Here is a 17,817-nt window from a genome sequence, read left to right as displayed (position 1 = left end):
TGAGTAGACTTGATGGGCCGAATGGCCTAATTCTGCTCCTATCACTTATGAATCTCTGGAGAACATGGTCTCCAGAGATGCTACCTGAACCACTGAGATGCTCCAACACTGTGTGTAATTCTTAATAATTTCGTTTAGAATTTAGTGAAACAGCGTGGAAACAGGCCACTCAGCCCACCGAGTCCGTGCCGACCAGCAATTACACCGTACACTAACACTATCCTACACACGAGGGGCGATTTACATTTGTACCAAGCCAAATAACCTACAAACGTGTAGAGATAGAGCTGCTGCCTTGCAGCGCCAGAGACCCAGGTTCAATCCTGACTACGGGTGCTGTCAGTACGGAGTTTGCACGTTCTCCCCGTGACCACATGGGTTTTCTCCGGGTGCTCCGGTTTCCTCCCACACTCCAAAGACGTGCGGTTTTGTAGGTTAAATGGCTTCGGTAAAAATTGTAAATTGTCCCTGGCGTGTGGGATACTGTTAGTGTACGGGGTGATCGCTGATCGGTGTGGACTCGGTGGGCCGAAGGGCCGGTTTCCATGCTGTATCTTGAAAGTCTAAGTCTAATATCCTATTCCAAACAAGTGCACTGCAGCTTTATCAGCACAAGCTTGACAGTGCAAGGAACAATGAGACCACCATCAGAAGTCCAAAGAAGGGTCCCGACCCGAGACGTTGTCTGTCCCTGCCCTCCATAGACGCTGCCTGACCTACCAAGTTGCTCCAGCACTTTGTGTTTTCGCACTCTGTCAGTCCCTCTTACGACTCACGTCTTCCGATAAGGACCGACCGCTATTTTGTTTAAACAGGAATTTTTACTTTTACGATCTGGGCTACTTCTGAATGGGGAGTGAAAGCAGATTGTAGTCGTTTCCAAAAGGAAATTGGGTAATTTTATCAACTGGGGGGGGGGGGGGGGGGGGAATGCAGGATTTAGAACTAAACGGAAATATTTTTCAAGGAGTTGGCATGGACACGACGAACCAAATGGTCTTCAGTAATGATGAGATGCAGCACAGAGGACAAGCCAATTGGTTTTTGTTTGGGCAAGATATGGCTATCATACGGGCCTTGGCACAAAAATGGTTTAGTTTAGAGATACAGCGTGGAAACAGGCCCTTCGGCCCACCGGGTCCGCGCCGACCAGCCATCCCCGCACATTAACACTATCCTACACCCACTAGGGATATTTTTACATTTGCCAAGCTAACTAACCTACAAACCTGCACGTCTTTGGAGTGTGGGAGGAATCCTAAGATCTCGGAGAAAACCCACGCAGGTCACGGGGAGAACGTACAAACTCCGTACAGACAGCACCCGTAGTCAGGATCGAACCCGGGTCTCCGACACTGCATTCGCTGTAAGGCAGCAACTCTACCGCTGCACCGCCGTGACCGCCAAAATGCACATGTCCACTGACGTTCACCAGGGAATGTAAAAAGACACAGTGTTTCTCGGGTGAAACAATATTGGCTATCCAGTGTGTGTTTCCTGAATCTTCTCCTGGTCTATGTACAAATGACTAAATATAACTCGGGTGTGAGTCACAAATGTGAGTATATTCAACACAGCGATTAATAGATTTCAAACACAATAGGACTCGGGGGGCATGGGGTTAGTGCAGGAAAGTTGCGCCATGTTAAAAGACCACCTATAATCTTACTGAATGGTGGAATAGGCATCAGGAACCAAATGGACTACTCCCTTCTCGATTTGTTATGTTATAATTCATGGATTTAGTTTAGCTCAGTGATACAGCATGGAAACAGGCCCTTTGGCCCACCGAGTCCACGCCGACCAGCGATCACACGTTCACACTGGTTCTATGTTATCCCACTTTCACATCCACTGCCTAGACACTAGGGGCAATTTTCAAAGGGTCAATTAACTTACAAACCCTCGTGTCTACGGGATGTGGGAGGAAAACCGGAGCACCCGGAGGAAACCCACAGTAACAGGGAGAACGTGCAAACTCCACACAGACAGCACCCGCGGTCAGGATCGAACCTGGGTCTCTAGTGCTGTGAGGAAGCAGCACTACCAGCTGCGCCACCATGCCGCCCGGATTTCATCCGAATCGGAATAGGACAGGCTGAAGTCTAAAACAAAAATGCACGCAGCGCTAGGTTTGCAGCAAGAATTCTGAGCCTACCTGTAGCCATGGTCTTTGTGGTCTTTAGTTGCTGAGTAAACAACTGAACTGGCTTTCACACTGATTTGTTGAAAGAGGTTCCACACTTCTTGGTAAATATATTGCTGTAAAATGCAAGAGTTCGTCAGTCCACTTCAACAGGTTGAAATATTGCCCTTTGAAGTCTCTTAAATCGGTACATGGAAAGGAAATGTTAAGAGGGATGTGGGCCAAACCTGGGCAGCTGGGTCTAGTCTAGCATAGATGGGGCATCTTGGTTGGCATGGATAAGTTGGGCTGAAGGGCATTTTTAGGTGCTTCATGATTCTAATCCCCGAACTAACTTTGAAAAGCACTTGAACATGGTTACCTAACTAAGATTGCAAGCGGGACAATGTGCTGTAGCAAATCTGTGGGTCAGGCAGCATCTCGGTTCAGTTCAGTTCTAGTTTATTGTCACGTGTACCGAGGTACAGTGAAAAGCTTCCAAGATGGCGCCCAACCCAGGCGATTATTTGGGTGCTTGCCACAGAAGCAGATCTACCAATCACGCATTACAATCGCTCCACACTCTTAAATCTTTGCTCCTACAACACCATTTCCTACTTTAACTTGATTCGTACAGGTGTCAGAGGTTATGGGGAGAAGGCAGGAGAATGGGGTTAGGAGGGAGAGATAGACCAGCCATGATTGAATGCTGGAGTAAATTTGATGGGGCGAATGGCCTAATTCTACTCCCATCACATGACCTTATGAACTATGATCCTCGTACTAAACGTTATTCCTTTATCTATACACTGTACATGGATCGATTGGAATCGTGCATTGTCTTTCCGCTGACTAGGTAGCACGCAACAAAAGCTTTTCACTGTACCTCGGTACACATGACAATAAACTACACTGAACTCAAATGAATTTGTGGAATTCTCTGCCACAGAAGGCAGCAGAGGCCAATTCACTGGATGAATTTAAAAGAGAGTTAGATAGAGCTCGAGGGGCTAGTGGAATCGAGGGACATGGGGAGAATGCAGGCACGGGTTACTGATTGTGGACGATCAGCCATGATCGCAATGAATGGCGGTGCTGGCTCGAAGGGCCAAATGGCCGCCTCCTGCACCTATTGTCTATGTTTCTATGTAACATCTCTGGGGAAGATGGCTAGGTGGCGTTTAGACCACGGGTACCACGACCATTCGGCACCTACCGTCTATGTTTCTATGTAACATCTCTGGGGAAGTTGGCTAGGTGGCGTTTTGGGTTGAGACCACGAGCACCAGGACCGTTCGGCGTCGTTGCACTTACGTTGCCCGTGATGACCATGCAGCCAAGCTGGTCGATGATCAGGACGTCCAGTTGCGACGGAGGCTGGCAAAACTTCTGCTGCAAGATCTGCAGGATTGGTTCCATCACCTTCGGCGTGTCCCGTAGCGCCACGGCGATGTGGCCCAGGGAGCGGATCGTGTGGTCAGGGATCAGGTGGGTGTCCCTGGAGGAGGAGGACGACGGCAGCAGGGGGTTAATCCGCGAGGTACGGCAGAGCCTGACATGCCCGCGGAAACCCAGCCCAAACGGAATCTCCATGCGCAGCCACTTCATCGGATTTGAAAATAGCACATTCGCCAGCATGCAGGGCGTGCAGCGTGGGGTTACTAGGTTAATTCCCGGGATGGCGGGACTGGAGCGACTAGGCTTGTATACACTGGAATTTAGAAGGATGAGAGGGGATCTTATCGAAACATATAAGATTATTAAGGGGTTGGACACGTTAGAGGCAGGAAACATGTTCCCAATGTTGGGGGAGTCCAGAACCAGGGGCCACAGTTTAAGAATAAGGGGTAGGCCATTTAGAACTGAGATGAGGAAAAACCTTTTCAGTCAGAGAGTTGTGAATCTGTGGAATTCTCTGCCTCAGAAGGCAGTGGAGGCCAATTCACTGAATGCATTCAAGAGAGAGCTAGATAGAGCTCTTAAGGATAGCGGAGTCAGGGGGTATGGGGAGAAGGCAGGAACGGGGTACTGATTGAGAATGATCAGCCATAATCACATTGAATGGTGGTGCTGGCTCGAAGGGCCAAATGGCCTACTCCTGCACCTATCGTCTATAGTCTATTGTCCATAGTCTATTGTCCATTGTCTATTGCCATGCACAAATTACATTCCACTTGGAACCAAAAACCCTCAAAACAAATAAACTTGCAGTTAAGCCCGCTAGCCGAAAACAGGTCTTGCACATCAACAGAAACTCGAGCCTTGCACAAGGCAATATTCTGCTGGCCCGGTTTTAATTATGATTTCGGGGGGTTCAGGAAAAGGAGAATCACAAGATAAAAATCTTTTAGAAATAAAAAATTGCAGCAGCTGTGTGCAATCTCATTCTGGCAGGCAAACAAATTCAGGCACTTAAATCTGAATCCTGCACCACAAGCCAAAGAAATTAACATTCCCATCAACTCGACCAAGAATTTAATAAACTGCTATTTACCATGAAACGCCACTAGTTTACAAAGGACAAAACACAAGAGGCAGCATGTGAAACAAAGGTTTAAACAATCCTGTCATCAAAGAGTAGCCAAAGCAACATGTAAAGAACACAGCAGTCAGTATACAGTATGTCATTGAATGTGGAACAGTACAGCACAGGAACAGGCCCTTCAGCCCACAGTGTCCGTGCCGGCAGGATGCCATGATATGTATAGGTAGGAACTGCAGATGCCGGTTTAAACCGAAGATGGACACAAAAAGCTGGAGTAAGCTTCTGTCTGAAGAAGGGTCTTGACCCGAAGCGCGACCCTTCCCTTTACTCCAGAGATGCCGTCTGACCTGCAGAGTTTAACTATCCCAACGTTTATGAAACAGTTAGACAGGTACATGGATAGGACAGATTTGGAGGGATATGGATGAAGCATAGGCAGGTGGGACTAGTATAGCTGGGACACGTTGGCTGGTGTGGGCAAGTTGGGCCGAAGGGCCTGTTTCCACACTGTGTTACTCCAGCTTATATGGAGGGTACAGAGATTTATTAGAATGTTGCCTGGGTTTCAGCACTTAAGCTACAGAGAGAGGTTGAACAGGTTGGGTCTTTATTCTTTGGAGCGTAGAAGGTTGAGGGGGGACTTGATAGAGGTTTTTAAAATTTTAAGAGGGACGGACAGAGTTGACGTGGGTAGGCTTTTCCCTTTGAGAGTGGGGAAGGTTCCAACAAGGGGACATAACTTCAGAATTAAGGGACAAAAGTTTAGGGGTAACATGAGGGGTAACTTCTTTGCTCAGAGGGTGGTGGCTGTGTGGAATGAGCTTCCGGTGGAAGTGTTGGAGGCAGGCTCGATTTTATTATTTAAGAGTAAATTGGATAGGTATATGGATAGGAGGGGATTGGAGGGTTATGGTCTGAGAGCAGGTAGATGAGACTAGGTCAGAGAAAGTGGCCGGCGTGGACTGGTAGGGCCGAACGGGCCTGTTTCCGTGCTGTAATTGTTATATGGTTATATGGTTATATCACCAGCTGTATTACTCCAGCTTTTTGTGTCTACCTTAGGATGCCAAGATAATTTTATCTGCCTGCACGAGATCCATATCCCTCCCGATCCCTGTGCCTATGTAAAGGTTTCTTAAATGCTCCTGTTGTTTCTTCCTCCACCACCCACCACCATTCTCCACAACACAGGGCGACACAGAGGTGGAGTTGCTGCCTTACAGCGCTTGCAGCACCGGAGACCCGGGTTCCATCCCGACTACGGGTGCTGTCTGTACAGGGTCTGTACGTTCTCCCCGTGACCTGCGCGGGCTTTCTACGAGATCATCAGTTTCCTCCCACACTCCATAGACGTGCAGGTTTGCAGGTTAATTGGCTTGGTATAATTGTAAACTGTCCCTAGTGTGTGTAGGATAGTGTTAATGTGCGGGGATCGCTGGTCGGTGTGGACTCGATGGGCCGAAGGGCCTGTTTCCGCGCTGTATCTCTAAACTAAACTAAAAAAAGAGGCTGAAAGTAGAACGTTTCTCTCAAATGCAATTGCTATTAATGCCAAGACATTGTTTAATACCAAAAATTTAAGCTTGCATATTATTTTAAGTAGATGCATCTTTTAATCGTGGAAAGCAAGTTGGATTGTGTAAAAACTGCAGTATCTTACTTTCCTTTAGATTAGAAAGATTTGCTTCACTGAAAGTAATTATTCAGTTTTGCAAATAGCATTGATATAAAGCTTTCGGAATTCAAAAGCCGACATTGCTGACAGTAGATTAAATCTATTGCACCAACTTGCTTCCAGATTCTGAGCTTGCTTTCTGCAATAGTGAAAGGGCATTATAAGAAAATAACTGCAGATGCTGGTACAAATCGATTTATTCACAAAATGCTGGAGTCGAAATAATGTCTCGACCCGAAACGTCACCCATTCCTTCTCTCCCGAGACGCTGCCTGACCTGCTGAGTTACTCCAGCATTTTGTGAATAAGTAAAAGGGCATTAACGGTCTTGTCGACAATTGGAACAGCAGATTTGGGAGAAGTTTGTGTTACTCACTTATCGCTCTCTTGGGATATGTACAAGCGATTGGACAGACTGGCCAAGAATGCTTCCACGATTACTGGGTCAGCAGCAGATCCTGCCTTCAGGCACCTGCGGAGAAAAATAACAGCACTTCAGAGAAACCGAGGCCCCCTTTTTTTTTTGCCCGTTCGTGAAAAAAAAAGTCCTGCGGCTTCACACCAAGGAGTCTTCCCAGGTAAAATGGTCAGAGAGAAGAACGAGGGACCCAGCATGGGGGGGGCCGCCGAGACAAAGAGGGACCCAGTGTGGAGGGGCCACTAACACAATGGGAGACCTGGCGTGGGGGGACTGCCGAGGCAAAGGGAGACTTGGCGTGGGGGGGCCGCCAAAAATGAAGAGGGACTATTGGAACTACATTGAGTAGTTTGTAACTTTGCCGGCGCCCTTTACGTAGTAACACTTTGCATACCTTGTCTATGGGATGCAAAACAAAGAACTTCACTGTAACATGTCATAATAAAGTATCATTCACTCAGTACTCCACCTGAAACAAAGGTACACAAATTGACAAAACACGCCTCGACTTCATTGTTTGTCTTGTGAAATATTTACCGCACCCATTTGTATAAAAAGCTGACGACATGTACCGTGTAATTAATTGGAAGTGCGATGCTCAATGAGTTCACGCTGACCATCGATCACCTGCACACTATTTCTAGGATATCACTCTTTCGCATCCTACACACGACGGGAAAATTTACAGATGCCAATTAAATGACCAACCTAAATAACAGGGGCAGCACATTAGCACAGCAGTGGAGCCGCTGCCTCACGGCACCAGAAACATAGAAACATAGATGCAGGAGTAGGCCATTCGGCCCTTCGAGCCTGCACCGCCATTCAATATGATCATGGCTGATCATCCAGCTCAGTAACCTGTACCTGCCTTCTCTCCATACCCCCTGATCCCTTTAGCCACAAGGGCCACATCTAACTCCCTCTTAAATATAGCCAATGAACTGGCCTCAACTACCTTCTGTGGCAGAGAATTCCACAGACTCACCACTCTCTGTGTGAAGAAATGTTTTCTCATCTCGGTCCTAAAAGACTTCCCCCTTATCCTTAAGCTGTGACCCCTGGTTCTGGACTTCCCCAACATCGGGAACAATCTTCCCGCACCTAGCCTCTCCAACCCCTTAAGAATTTTATATGTTTCTATAAGATCCCCCCTCAGTCTTCTAAATTCCAGCGAGTATAAGCCTAGTCTATCCAGTCTTTCTTCATATGAAAGTCCCGCCATCTCAGGGATCAATCTGGTGAACCTTCTCTGTACTCCCTCTAAGGCTAGAATGTCTTTCCTCAGATTAGGAGACCAAAACTGTACACAATACTCCAGGTGCGGTCTCACCAAGGCCCTGTACAACTGCAGCAGAACCTCCCTGCTCCTATACTCAAATCCTCTTGCTATGAATGCTAACATACCATTCGCTTTCTTCACTGCCTGCTGCACCTGCACGCTTGCTTTCAATGACTGGTGCACCATGACACCCAGGTCACGTTGCATCTCCCCTTTTCCTAATTGGCCACCATTCAGGTAATACTCTGCTTTCCTGTTCTTGCCGCCAAAGTGGATAACCTCTCGGACGAGAGGTGCTGTCTGTATGGAGTTTGTAAGTTCTCCCAGTAACTGCGTGGGTTTTCTCCGGGTGCTCCGGTCACCTCCCACACTCCACACTTATAACGGTTTGTAGCTTAATTGGCTTCTGGAAATTGAACCGTAGTGTGTAGGATGCAAAAGTGGGATAGCACAGAACTAGTGTATGGGGTGATCGATGGTCGGCGTGGACTCGATGGGCCAAAGGGCCTGTTTCCACACTATATCTATAAGCATAAACTACACGAAACACAAAGACGCCCAGATAATTGCAAGATGTTTCATAGACGCAGCATTCCTGCCAAGAAGGGTTATTTTCTTCTTACCTGCAGATGTTATCTATAGCAATATCCCTCAGTTGTTCATACATCGATGGTTGGTTTCTCTTTGGGGATAACACGGTTGCCTCAGAGTGTTCATTTGTCACACTTATCTTAATATCAGCTCCAGCTAAAAAAAATAAAGACAACTTGCAGGAAAAACTAAATAGCAGCAGCACCAAATTTCAAAAGCTATTTTATAAAACAGCATTTGGAGGAAATATAAAGCTGTAAGACACAGGAGAGGAATTGGGCCATTCAGCCCCTTGAGTCAACTATCATTCAACCATGTTCCTGCCTTCTCCCCCTTTGCCACCCTTCCTAATCAAGAACCCATCCATCTCTGCGTTAAAAATACCCACTGACTTGGCCTCCACCGCGCTCTGTGGCAATGAATTCCACAGATTCACCACTTCCTGGCTAAAGAAATTTCACCTCATCTCCATTTAGAAGGCAGTCATGGTGGCGCAGCGGTAGAGTTGCTGCCTAACAGCGAATACAGCGCCGGAGACCCGGGTTCGATCCTGACTACGGGTGCTGTCTGTACGGAGTTTGTATGTTCTCCCCGTGATCTGCGTGGGTTTTCTCCGAGAGCTTCGGTTTCCTCCCACACTCCAAAGACGTACAGGTTTGTAGGTTAATTGGCTTGGTAAATGTAAAAAATGTCCCTGGTGGGTGTAGGATAGTGTTAATGTGCGGGGATCGCTGGTCGGCGCGTACCCGGTGGGCCGAAGGGCCTGTTTCCGCACTGTATCTTTAAACTAAACTAAACTAAACTAAGGCATGTCCTTTTCTTCTGAGGCTGCGCCCTCTGGTTTTAGACTCTCCCATTACTGGAAGCATCCTCTCCACATCCACGCTATCTAGACCTTTAATTATCTGGTAGGTTTCAATGAGATCCCCCCCCTCATCATTCTAAATATGTTCAGAAAGTCTTTTATAATCATGTTCAATTTAATGTTTATTTAAATACTCAAAGGCTATTCAAAATATAACATAGTAAACTTTCACCTGTGTGCTGCAAGTTGTCTTGCATATTCGAGAATTTTCCTCCTCAGAAACTTTTCACGAGAAGTTTTAGTCAACGAAAACAAAACATTCTTTGGTTCCGCGACTCATTCTTTAGTTCAGTTTAGCGATACAGCGCAGAAACAGGCCCTTCGACCCAATGAGTCTGCACCGACCGGCGATCCCCGCACACTAACGCTATCCAAAAACACCAGGGACAATTTACATTTATAGCAAGCCAATTACGTCTTTGGAGTGTGGGTGGAAACCGAAGATCTTGGAGAAAACCTGCGCAGGACACGGGGAGAACGTACAAACTCCGTACAAACGGCGCCCGTAGTCGGGATGGAACCCGGGTCTCCGGCGCTGCATTCGCTGTAAGGCAGCAACTCTACCGCTGCGCCACCGTGCCGCCCCCAACCGCAGATTTGAGCTGCTAGACTGCCACCTTACCTGCATTATACTGGCTGTGGTACTTGTACACCTTGACAAGTACTGGCGATGGAATCACTAAAAAATCCCGCAGCGATGTTGTGACAGAATGAACTGCAACAGGGAACCGCTCACATAAATGCCCCAGACCCTGGTCAGAAAAGAAAAATAACACAATGAACCGTAAACATGTGTAGCGGGTCCAGCAAGCAAAACATCCGACTTGGTTCCGGCCTGAAAAGTCACCCATCCGTTTTCTCCAGAGATGCTGCCAGGCCCACTGAGTTACTCCAGCACTTTGTGTTTATCTTCAGGTTAAACCAGCATCTGCAGTTCCTTCCCACTCACCATTAACAAGTTGACCATTTAAAATGTGATTGTCTTTTCATACTGATACTCATACTTTATTAGCCAAGTATGTTTTGCAACATACGAGGAATTTGACTTGACACACAGTCATACCAATAAAAAGCAACAGGACACACAAGATACATTTTAACATGAACATCCACTGCAGTGACTCCTCCACATTCCTCACTGTGATGGAATGCGAAACAAAAGTTCAATCTCTTCCCTTCTTTGTTTTGGGGTTTCTGATTTTGGGATTTAAGTAACTGAAAGGCCAATTTTTCTCTCTTTAAAAAAACGTTCACATATAGAACATGGAACAGTACAGGACAAGAACAGGCCCTTCTGCCCACAATGTCTGTGCAGAACATGATGCCAAGTCTTATCTGCCTGCATATAATCCATACCCCTCTATTCCCAGTTTATCCACAAAAAGTCTCTGAAAAGCCACCATTGAACCTGCCTCTGCCAACACCCATCAACATGTTCCAGACTCACTACCCTCTGTGTAAAAAAAAAACTTGCCCGGACGTTTCCTTTAAACTTTGTAGGAAAAAAACTGCAGATGCTGGTCAAAACCAAAGGTAGGCCCAAAATGCTGGAGTAACTCAGCGGGTCAGGCAGCATCTCGGGAGAGAAGGAATGGGTGGCGTTTTGCGACAAGACCCTTCTTCAGAAGGGTCTCGACCCGAATGTGCCATGATGGAGATGGTGAGGACCAACTCTACGATGGCAGTGTAAAACTGGACCATTATTGCCTGTGGCAGATTATGTTTTCTCAGCTGCCGCAGGAAGTACATCCTCCGTTGGGCCTGTTTGACCGTGGAGTCGATGGTGGCCTCCCATTTAAGGTCCCTGGAGATGATAATTCCAAGGAACTTAAATGACTCCACAGATGTGACTGTGGTATTTTTGATGGTGAGTGGGGGGAGGGGAGGGGGAGCTCTTCTAAAGTCTACAATTAGTTCCACTGCCTTAAGAGCATTGAGCTCTTGTCTGTAGGCAAATTCCTTCCCATCCTAGATCAGTCCAATCAGGGTAGTGTCATCCGCAAACTTGAGGAGCTTTGCAGAGGAGTCTGTGAAGGTGCAGCCGTTGGTGTAGAGAGAGTAAAGGAGAGTACGCAGCCTTGCGGTGCTCCTATGCTGAGGGTCTGCAGGTCCGAGATGTGCTTTCCCAGCCTCACCTGTTCCTGTCCGTCAGGAAGTTGATGATCCACTGACAGAGGGGTTCAGGCACAGTCAACTGGGAGAGTTTGGAGTGTAGTAGCTCTGGCACAACGGTGTTGAATGCAGAACTAAAATCCACAAACAAAATCCTTGCATAGGTCCCCTGGCGGTCTAGGTGCTGGAGGATGAAGTGCAGGCCTAGATTGACTGCGTCATCCACTGATCTACCGGCCTCGTACGCAAACTGCAGGGGGTCCAGCAGGGGGTTTGTGATATTTTTCAGCTGGGCCAGCACAGGTCTTTCAAGGGTCTTCATGACTACAGAGGTCAGTGCGACAGGCCTGTAGTCATTAAGACCAGTAATCCTTGGCTTTTTGGGTGTGGGAACAATAGTGGAGACTTTGAAGCAGGCAGGGACAGTGCAGGTTTGCAGGGACCGATTGAAAATGTCTGTGTAGACTGGTGCCAGTTGTCCGGCACAGAGCGTGAGGGTTTGGTTTGGGAACAGCTCTGCCCAGGACAGGATGGCCCTGCAGAGAGTAGTGCGTTCGGCAGAATGCACCATGGGAACTACACTCGCACCCCCTGCAGGACCTATACATCAGGAGGTGCAGATCGAGAGCAAACAAGATTATGCTACCACCCCAGCAACGGACTGTTCCAGCTGCTACGATCAGGCAAACGCCTCCGCTGTCACGATGTGAAAACGGAGAGGATGAGACGGAGTTTCTTCCCACAGGCCATCAGGACTGTTAACTATTATAACTCCAGGGACTAAATTTTTATTTTCTGTATTAACTTTAATTTATATGCTGTAATTGTAATTCTTTTTTTGCACAATCCGCAGGCATTGCCACTTTCATTTCACTGCACATCGTGTATGTGTATGTGACAAATAAACTTGACTTGACTTGACTTGGAAGAGGGGGAAACATTGTCCGGTCCTGGAGATTTCCAGCGATTTAATTTATCCGATGAATTAAAACTGAAACAATTGATTTTTCACCCTGTTATTGCTGCTCAAAAATGCCAATGGATTGGGGTGGGACTTGCTGTACGAAAAGGGGCCTCGATTTAACAGTGCCACTAATACAGAGTACCTGTAACTGTAGACCACTCTATTACGGCACTGAGATAGATGGTGGCCTAAGATGGATAAAACCCTTAGTGGAGTTCTGCTTTGACAGCACACCACCGGGAAGCATACAAACGCTTTATATTCAGTTTTGAACCTACCTGCAAACAGCAGATCAACAATGGCATATGCGAGAGAATGATTTTACTGGACGTCTTGGATTGCAGCTTTTCGGAAAGTTTCGAGCAGAGATTCTCAGCGCCTTGATCGGAAGGATGAGCAAGTTAAATATACGAGGGCGATCATTCCAGGCACAGTCATTCATGCATCTCACGATAAATGAGCAGGAATAAGAAACTTAGCCAACACGATGTTGACAATTTAGCTAACATGACTCACTATCCCCAATTAACCTCGTAACAACAAAATGTAATAAAACAACCACAAATTAAGAATTGACCCGGCCTTAATTGCCTTTCGGGGAAGGGACCTGCTTGTGGAAGTATGCTCAATGTCGTCTCTTTGGTTTAGTTTAGTTTAGTTTATTTAGATACACAGCATGGAAACAGGCCCTAGGCACATCCAACCCATGCTGACCATTTAACACCTGTTCACACGGGTTCCATGTTATCCCACTTTCCCATCCACCTCCTACACCATTAGGGGCAATTTACAGAGGGCCAATTAACATACAAAGCCACACGTCTTTGGGATGTGGGAGGAGACCGGAGCGCTCGGAGGAGACCCCAGTGGTCATAGGGAGAACGTGCAAGCTCCACACAGACAGTAACTGAGGTCAGGATAGAACCCGGCTCTCTGGGGCTGCGAGGCAGCAGAGCTGGCATTGGCGTCACCTGTTCACTGCCAACTTATGTTTCACCAGTGGCCATTCCCCGAGTATACTGGTCAGGAACAGGTCAAAGGTGCTGCCTCCAGGTTTTAAGACAAAGCGGAAAACAGAGAGAGAAAACATTAGAGACTCTGACAAATATACTCGACCTTGCTCATCTTTAACAGCCCACACCATTAAATCCACGCACGCCGCATTTGCTTGACATCGGAGTTTCAGGGGGTTGAACTCGTGATGGAAGTAGTCCATATCATGCAAGATCTTCTGCAGCTCCGACTGACTGCTATTAAACTGCTCCAGCACAAAATCATGAACTTCCTTCACAAATGCGGTCTGTAAATCTGCAGGGACAAATTGTAACCATGTACAGGAGCTCCTCGACTTACGATGGGGTTGCGTTCCGACAAACCCGCAGCTATTTACAATATACATTAATGACTTGGATGAAGGGATTAAAAGTACCATTAGCAAATTTGCAGATGATACAAAGCTGGGTGGTAGTGTGAACTGTGAGGAAGATGCTACGAGGTTGCAGGGTGACTTGGACAGGTTGTGTGAGTGGTCGAATGCATGGCAGATGCAGTTTAATGTGGATAAGTGTGAGGTTATCCACTTTGGTGGTATGAATAGGAAGGCAGAGTATTACCTGAATGGTGTCAAGTTAGGAAAAGGGGACGTACAACGAGATCTGGGTGTCCTAGTACATCAGTCACTGAAAGGAAGCATGCAGGTACAGCAGGCAGTGAAGAAAGCCAATGGAATGTTGGCCTTCATAACAAGAGGAGTTGAGTATAGGAGCAAAGAGGTCCTTCTGCAGTTGTACAGGGCCCTAGTGAGATCGCACGTGGAGTATTGTGTGCAGTTTTGGTCTCCAAATTTGAAGAAGGATATTCTTGCTATTGATGGCGTGCAGCGTAGGTTTACTAGGTTAATTCCCAGAATGGCGGGACTGTCATATGTTGAAAGACTGGAGCGACTAGGCTTGTATACACTGGAATTTAGAAGGATGAGAGGAGATCTTATCGAAACGTATAATATTATTAACGGGTTGGACACGTTAGAGGCAGGAAACATGTTCCCAATGTTGGGGGAGTCCAGAACCAGGGGCCACAGTTTAAGAATAAGGGGTAGGCCATTTAGAGCTGAGATGAGGAAAAACTTTTTCAGTCAGACAGTTGTGAATCTGTGGAATTCTCTGCCTCAGAAGGCAGTGGAGGCCAATTCTCTGAATGCATTCAAGAGAGAGCTAGATAGAGCTCTTAAGGATAGCGGAGTCAGGGGGTATGGGGAGAAGGCAGGAACGGGGTACTGATTGAGAATGATCAGCCATGATCACAGTGAATGGCGGTGCTGGCTCGAAGGGCCGAATGGCCTCCTCCTGCACCTATTGTCTATTGTAAATCGAAAATATCGCCGGACGCAAATGCATTGAGTGCTCCCCGAAGCCTCCTCGCTAACCGGCGCCCGCGCCCGGGAGGCCGTGTGAGTGACGCTGCTGCAGCCGCGGCCGCGGGTAAATGTTGATGCTGTGGCCGGGCTGAGGAGGTAACGGCGCGGCGGCGGCAGCAGCGGAGGGCTGTGAGTCCGGGAAAAGCCAGGGAAAAGATCAAAATTCAAAGTACGGCTTCTAATGAATGTGTACGAATTTTGCGTCATCGTTAAGTCGAAATATCGGAAGTCAAAGCACCGTAAGACGGGGAGCGTCGGTACTGTCTTTCCGTTTTAAACATCTTAAACATTGGCAAGAGACGTTTACCTTTCATGTGATACAATGTGTCCCTCAGCATTTTAAAGACCACGACATAAAGAGGATCACTGAAGTTTCGGTAGTACAGGTCCAGATTAGCATTTGCCTAAATGTCAAAATGCACAAAAAACATTTTGGTGTACATTTTAGCGATCCAACAGATGCATTATATTTAAATGGGATCTTTGAAACTGAATGCTTTTGCTCAGAATTCTTTCCATCAATTCATAACATATCTTATCGAAACGTATAAGATTATTAAGGGGTTGGACACGTTAGAGGCAGGAAACATGTTCCCAATGTTGGGGGAGTCCAGAACCAGGGGCCACAGTTTAAGAATAAGGGGCAGGCCATTTAGAACGGAGATGAGGAGAAACTTTTTCAGTCAGAGAGTTGTGAATCTGTGGAATTCTCTGCCTCAGAAGGCAGTGGAGGCCAATTCTCTGAATGCATTCAAGAGAGAGCTAGATAGAGCTCTTAAGGATAGCGGAGTCAGGGGGTATGGGGAGAAGGCAGGAACGGGGTACTGATTGAGAATGATCAACCATGATCACATTGAATGGCGGTGCTGGCTCGAAGGGCCGAATGGCCTCCTCCTGCACCTATTGCCTATTGTCCATAAGGCTCATTTTTCACATTTGGTTTAGTTTAGAGATACAGCACAAAAACAGGCCCTTCGGCCCACCGAGTTCTCGCCGCCCAGCAACCCCCACCCCCCCCACCCTAATACGATCCTATGCACACCAGGGACGATTTACAATTTACCGAAGCCAGTTAACCTACAAACCTGCACGTCTTTGGAGCGTGGGAGGAAACCGGAGTACCCGGTGAAAACACATGCAAGGCACACAGGGAGAACGTACAAACTCCGTACAGACAGCACCCGTGGTCAGCATCGAACCCGGGTCTCTGTAAGGCAGCAACTCCACCTCTGTGCCACTCAATGCTTTCAGTCAGAATTCAAACAATTAAACAGGCTCAGTTTTAACATGAGCAGAAAATACAGTGCACAGACAGAGGAGTAAAATTATGCCATTCCACCCATCGACTCTGCCTCTCCATTCAATGATCTATATCTCCCCATCATCCTCATTCTCCTGCCTTCTCCCTGTAAGCCTTTGATGCCCTTATTTATCCTCACTGAATCCCACAGTGCAGATGATGTTCGTTCAGCCCATTGTGCTGCGATGAGGTTTGGAACGATCCAATTAGTCCCACACCGGCCCTCTCCAGGAGCTCTGTAATTTCCTCTCCTTACTAACCTCCAGTGCTAAACAAGCTTCAACAAAGGCTAACATACTGGAGTTACAGTACACTCAGTCTATGGGTTCAGCGAGCAGCAGATTGTGGACGTACACAGAAACATCCATTGTTGCAGCATCATGTTACCTTGCCAGGGAAATGGGCAATTACCACGTACAACAAGCTTTCCCACAAGAGTGCACGACTCCCGGATTAATGTCTCACAATTACAAATTGTGGTGGACTTTGTTCTCTGCAAGTATTTTCGATGCGATGCCGTAGTTCCAAGACTAAGCCTATGTCCAGTGTTAGTTCACATTTATCTGTCGCCAGTGCAATTAACTAAAGCAGCAAAGGAAAAACCCCAGGTACATTTATTTTCAGATAAAGCAGAAAATTCTTGAAGTGAGCAGATCCCTCTGCAAGCATCCAAATCCTCTGGTGAACTGCGAAGCAGTGTCTGCAAACTGTGGTCTATAAACAGGAGTGGAATTCAGTTCCACGCCGCCGGCTCCTGACGGAAACGGGAGCACAGTGGCGCAGTGGTAGAGTTGTTGCCTTACAGCGCCAGAGACCAGGGTTCAATTCCGACCACGGGTGCCGTCTGTATGGAGTTTGTAAGAAAATAACTGCAGATGCCGGTACAAATCGAAGGTATTTATTCACAAAATGCTGGAGTAACTCAGCGGGTCAGGCAGCATCTCAGGAGAGAAGGAATGGGCGACGTTTCGGGTCGAGACCCTTCTTCAGGCTGAGGAAGGGTCTCGACCCGAAACGTCGCCCATTCCTTCTCTCCTGAGATGCTGCCTGACCTGCTGAGTTACTCCAGCATTTTGTGAAATAAATACCTTCGTATGGAGTTTGTACATTCTTCCCGTGACCGCGTGGGTTTTCTCCGGTTGACAATAGGTGCAGGAGGAGGCCATTCGGCCCTTTGAGCCAGCACCGCCATTCAATGTGATCGTGGCTGATCATTCACAATCAGTACCCCGTTCCTGGCCGCTCCCCACAGCCCCTGACTCCACTATCCTTAAGAGCTCTATCTAACTCTCTCTTGCCACCCACACTCCAAAGACATCCAGATTTGCAGGTTAATTGGGTTCAGTGAAATTGTAAATTGTCCTCAATGCATAGGGTAGAGATAGTGTAAGGGGGGGCGATCGCGAGTCGGCACGGACTCGGTGGGCCGAAGGGCCTGTTTCTGCGCTGGGTCTCTAAGGTCCAAAGACTAAACTGGTCATTGACATGACTTTCTGCTTCTGCAGTAACCGGAACACCCAGAGAGAGAGAGAGAGAGTGCGCTGGCCTCCTTAATGACTCAGGCAGCCAGGGAGAGGAGGTGAG

At 47.4% G+C, this 17,817-nt stretch overlaps 1 protein-coding gene across 2 annotated transcripts in view; it reads right to left on the bottom strand.

Moving 5' to 3' along the window:
• pi4kab (phosphatidylinositol 4-kinase, catalytic, alpha b) overlaps nucleotides 1–17,817 on the bottom strand; it is a 137,085-nt gene that overhangs the window by 103,563 nt on the left and 15,705 nt on the right. For both annotated transcript variants that reach the window (XM_078421447.1, XM_078421448.1), the window contains exons 10-17: nucleotides 15,241–15,337; nucleotides 13,634–13,825; nucleotides 12,796–12,896; nucleotides 10,064–10,193; nucleotides 8,609–8,732; nucleotides 6,662–6,757; nucleotides 3,440–3,623; nucleotides 2,159–2,262 (exon numbers count right to left, since the gene is read on the bottom strand). In XM_078421447.1, the coding sequence (XP_078277573.1) occupies nucleotides 2,159–2,262; nucleotides 3,440–3,623; nucleotides 6,662–6,757; nucleotides 8,609–8,732; nucleotides 10,064–10,193; nucleotides 12,796–12,896; nucleotides 13,634–13,825; nucleotides 15,241–15,337 (1,028 nt within the window). The remainder of the gene's footprint in view (nucleotides 1–2,158; nucleotides 2,263–3,439; nucleotides 3,624–6,661; nucleotides 6,758–8,608; nucleotides 8,733–10,063; nucleotides 10,194–12,795; nucleotides 12,897–13,633; nucleotides 13,826–15,240; nucleotides 15,338–17,817) is intronic.

Source organism: Rhinoraja longicauda, chromosome 25 (genome assembly GCF_053455715.1).
Source record: "Rhinoraja longicauda isolate Sanriku21f chromosome 25, sRhiLon1.1, whole genome shotgun sequence".
Taxonomy (NCBI): domain Eukaryota; kingdom Metazoa; phylum Chordata; class Chondrichthyes; order Rajiformes; family Arhynchobatidae; genus Rhinoraja; species Rhinoraja longicauda.
This window is presented reverse-complemented; position numbering and strand designations above follow the sequence as displayed.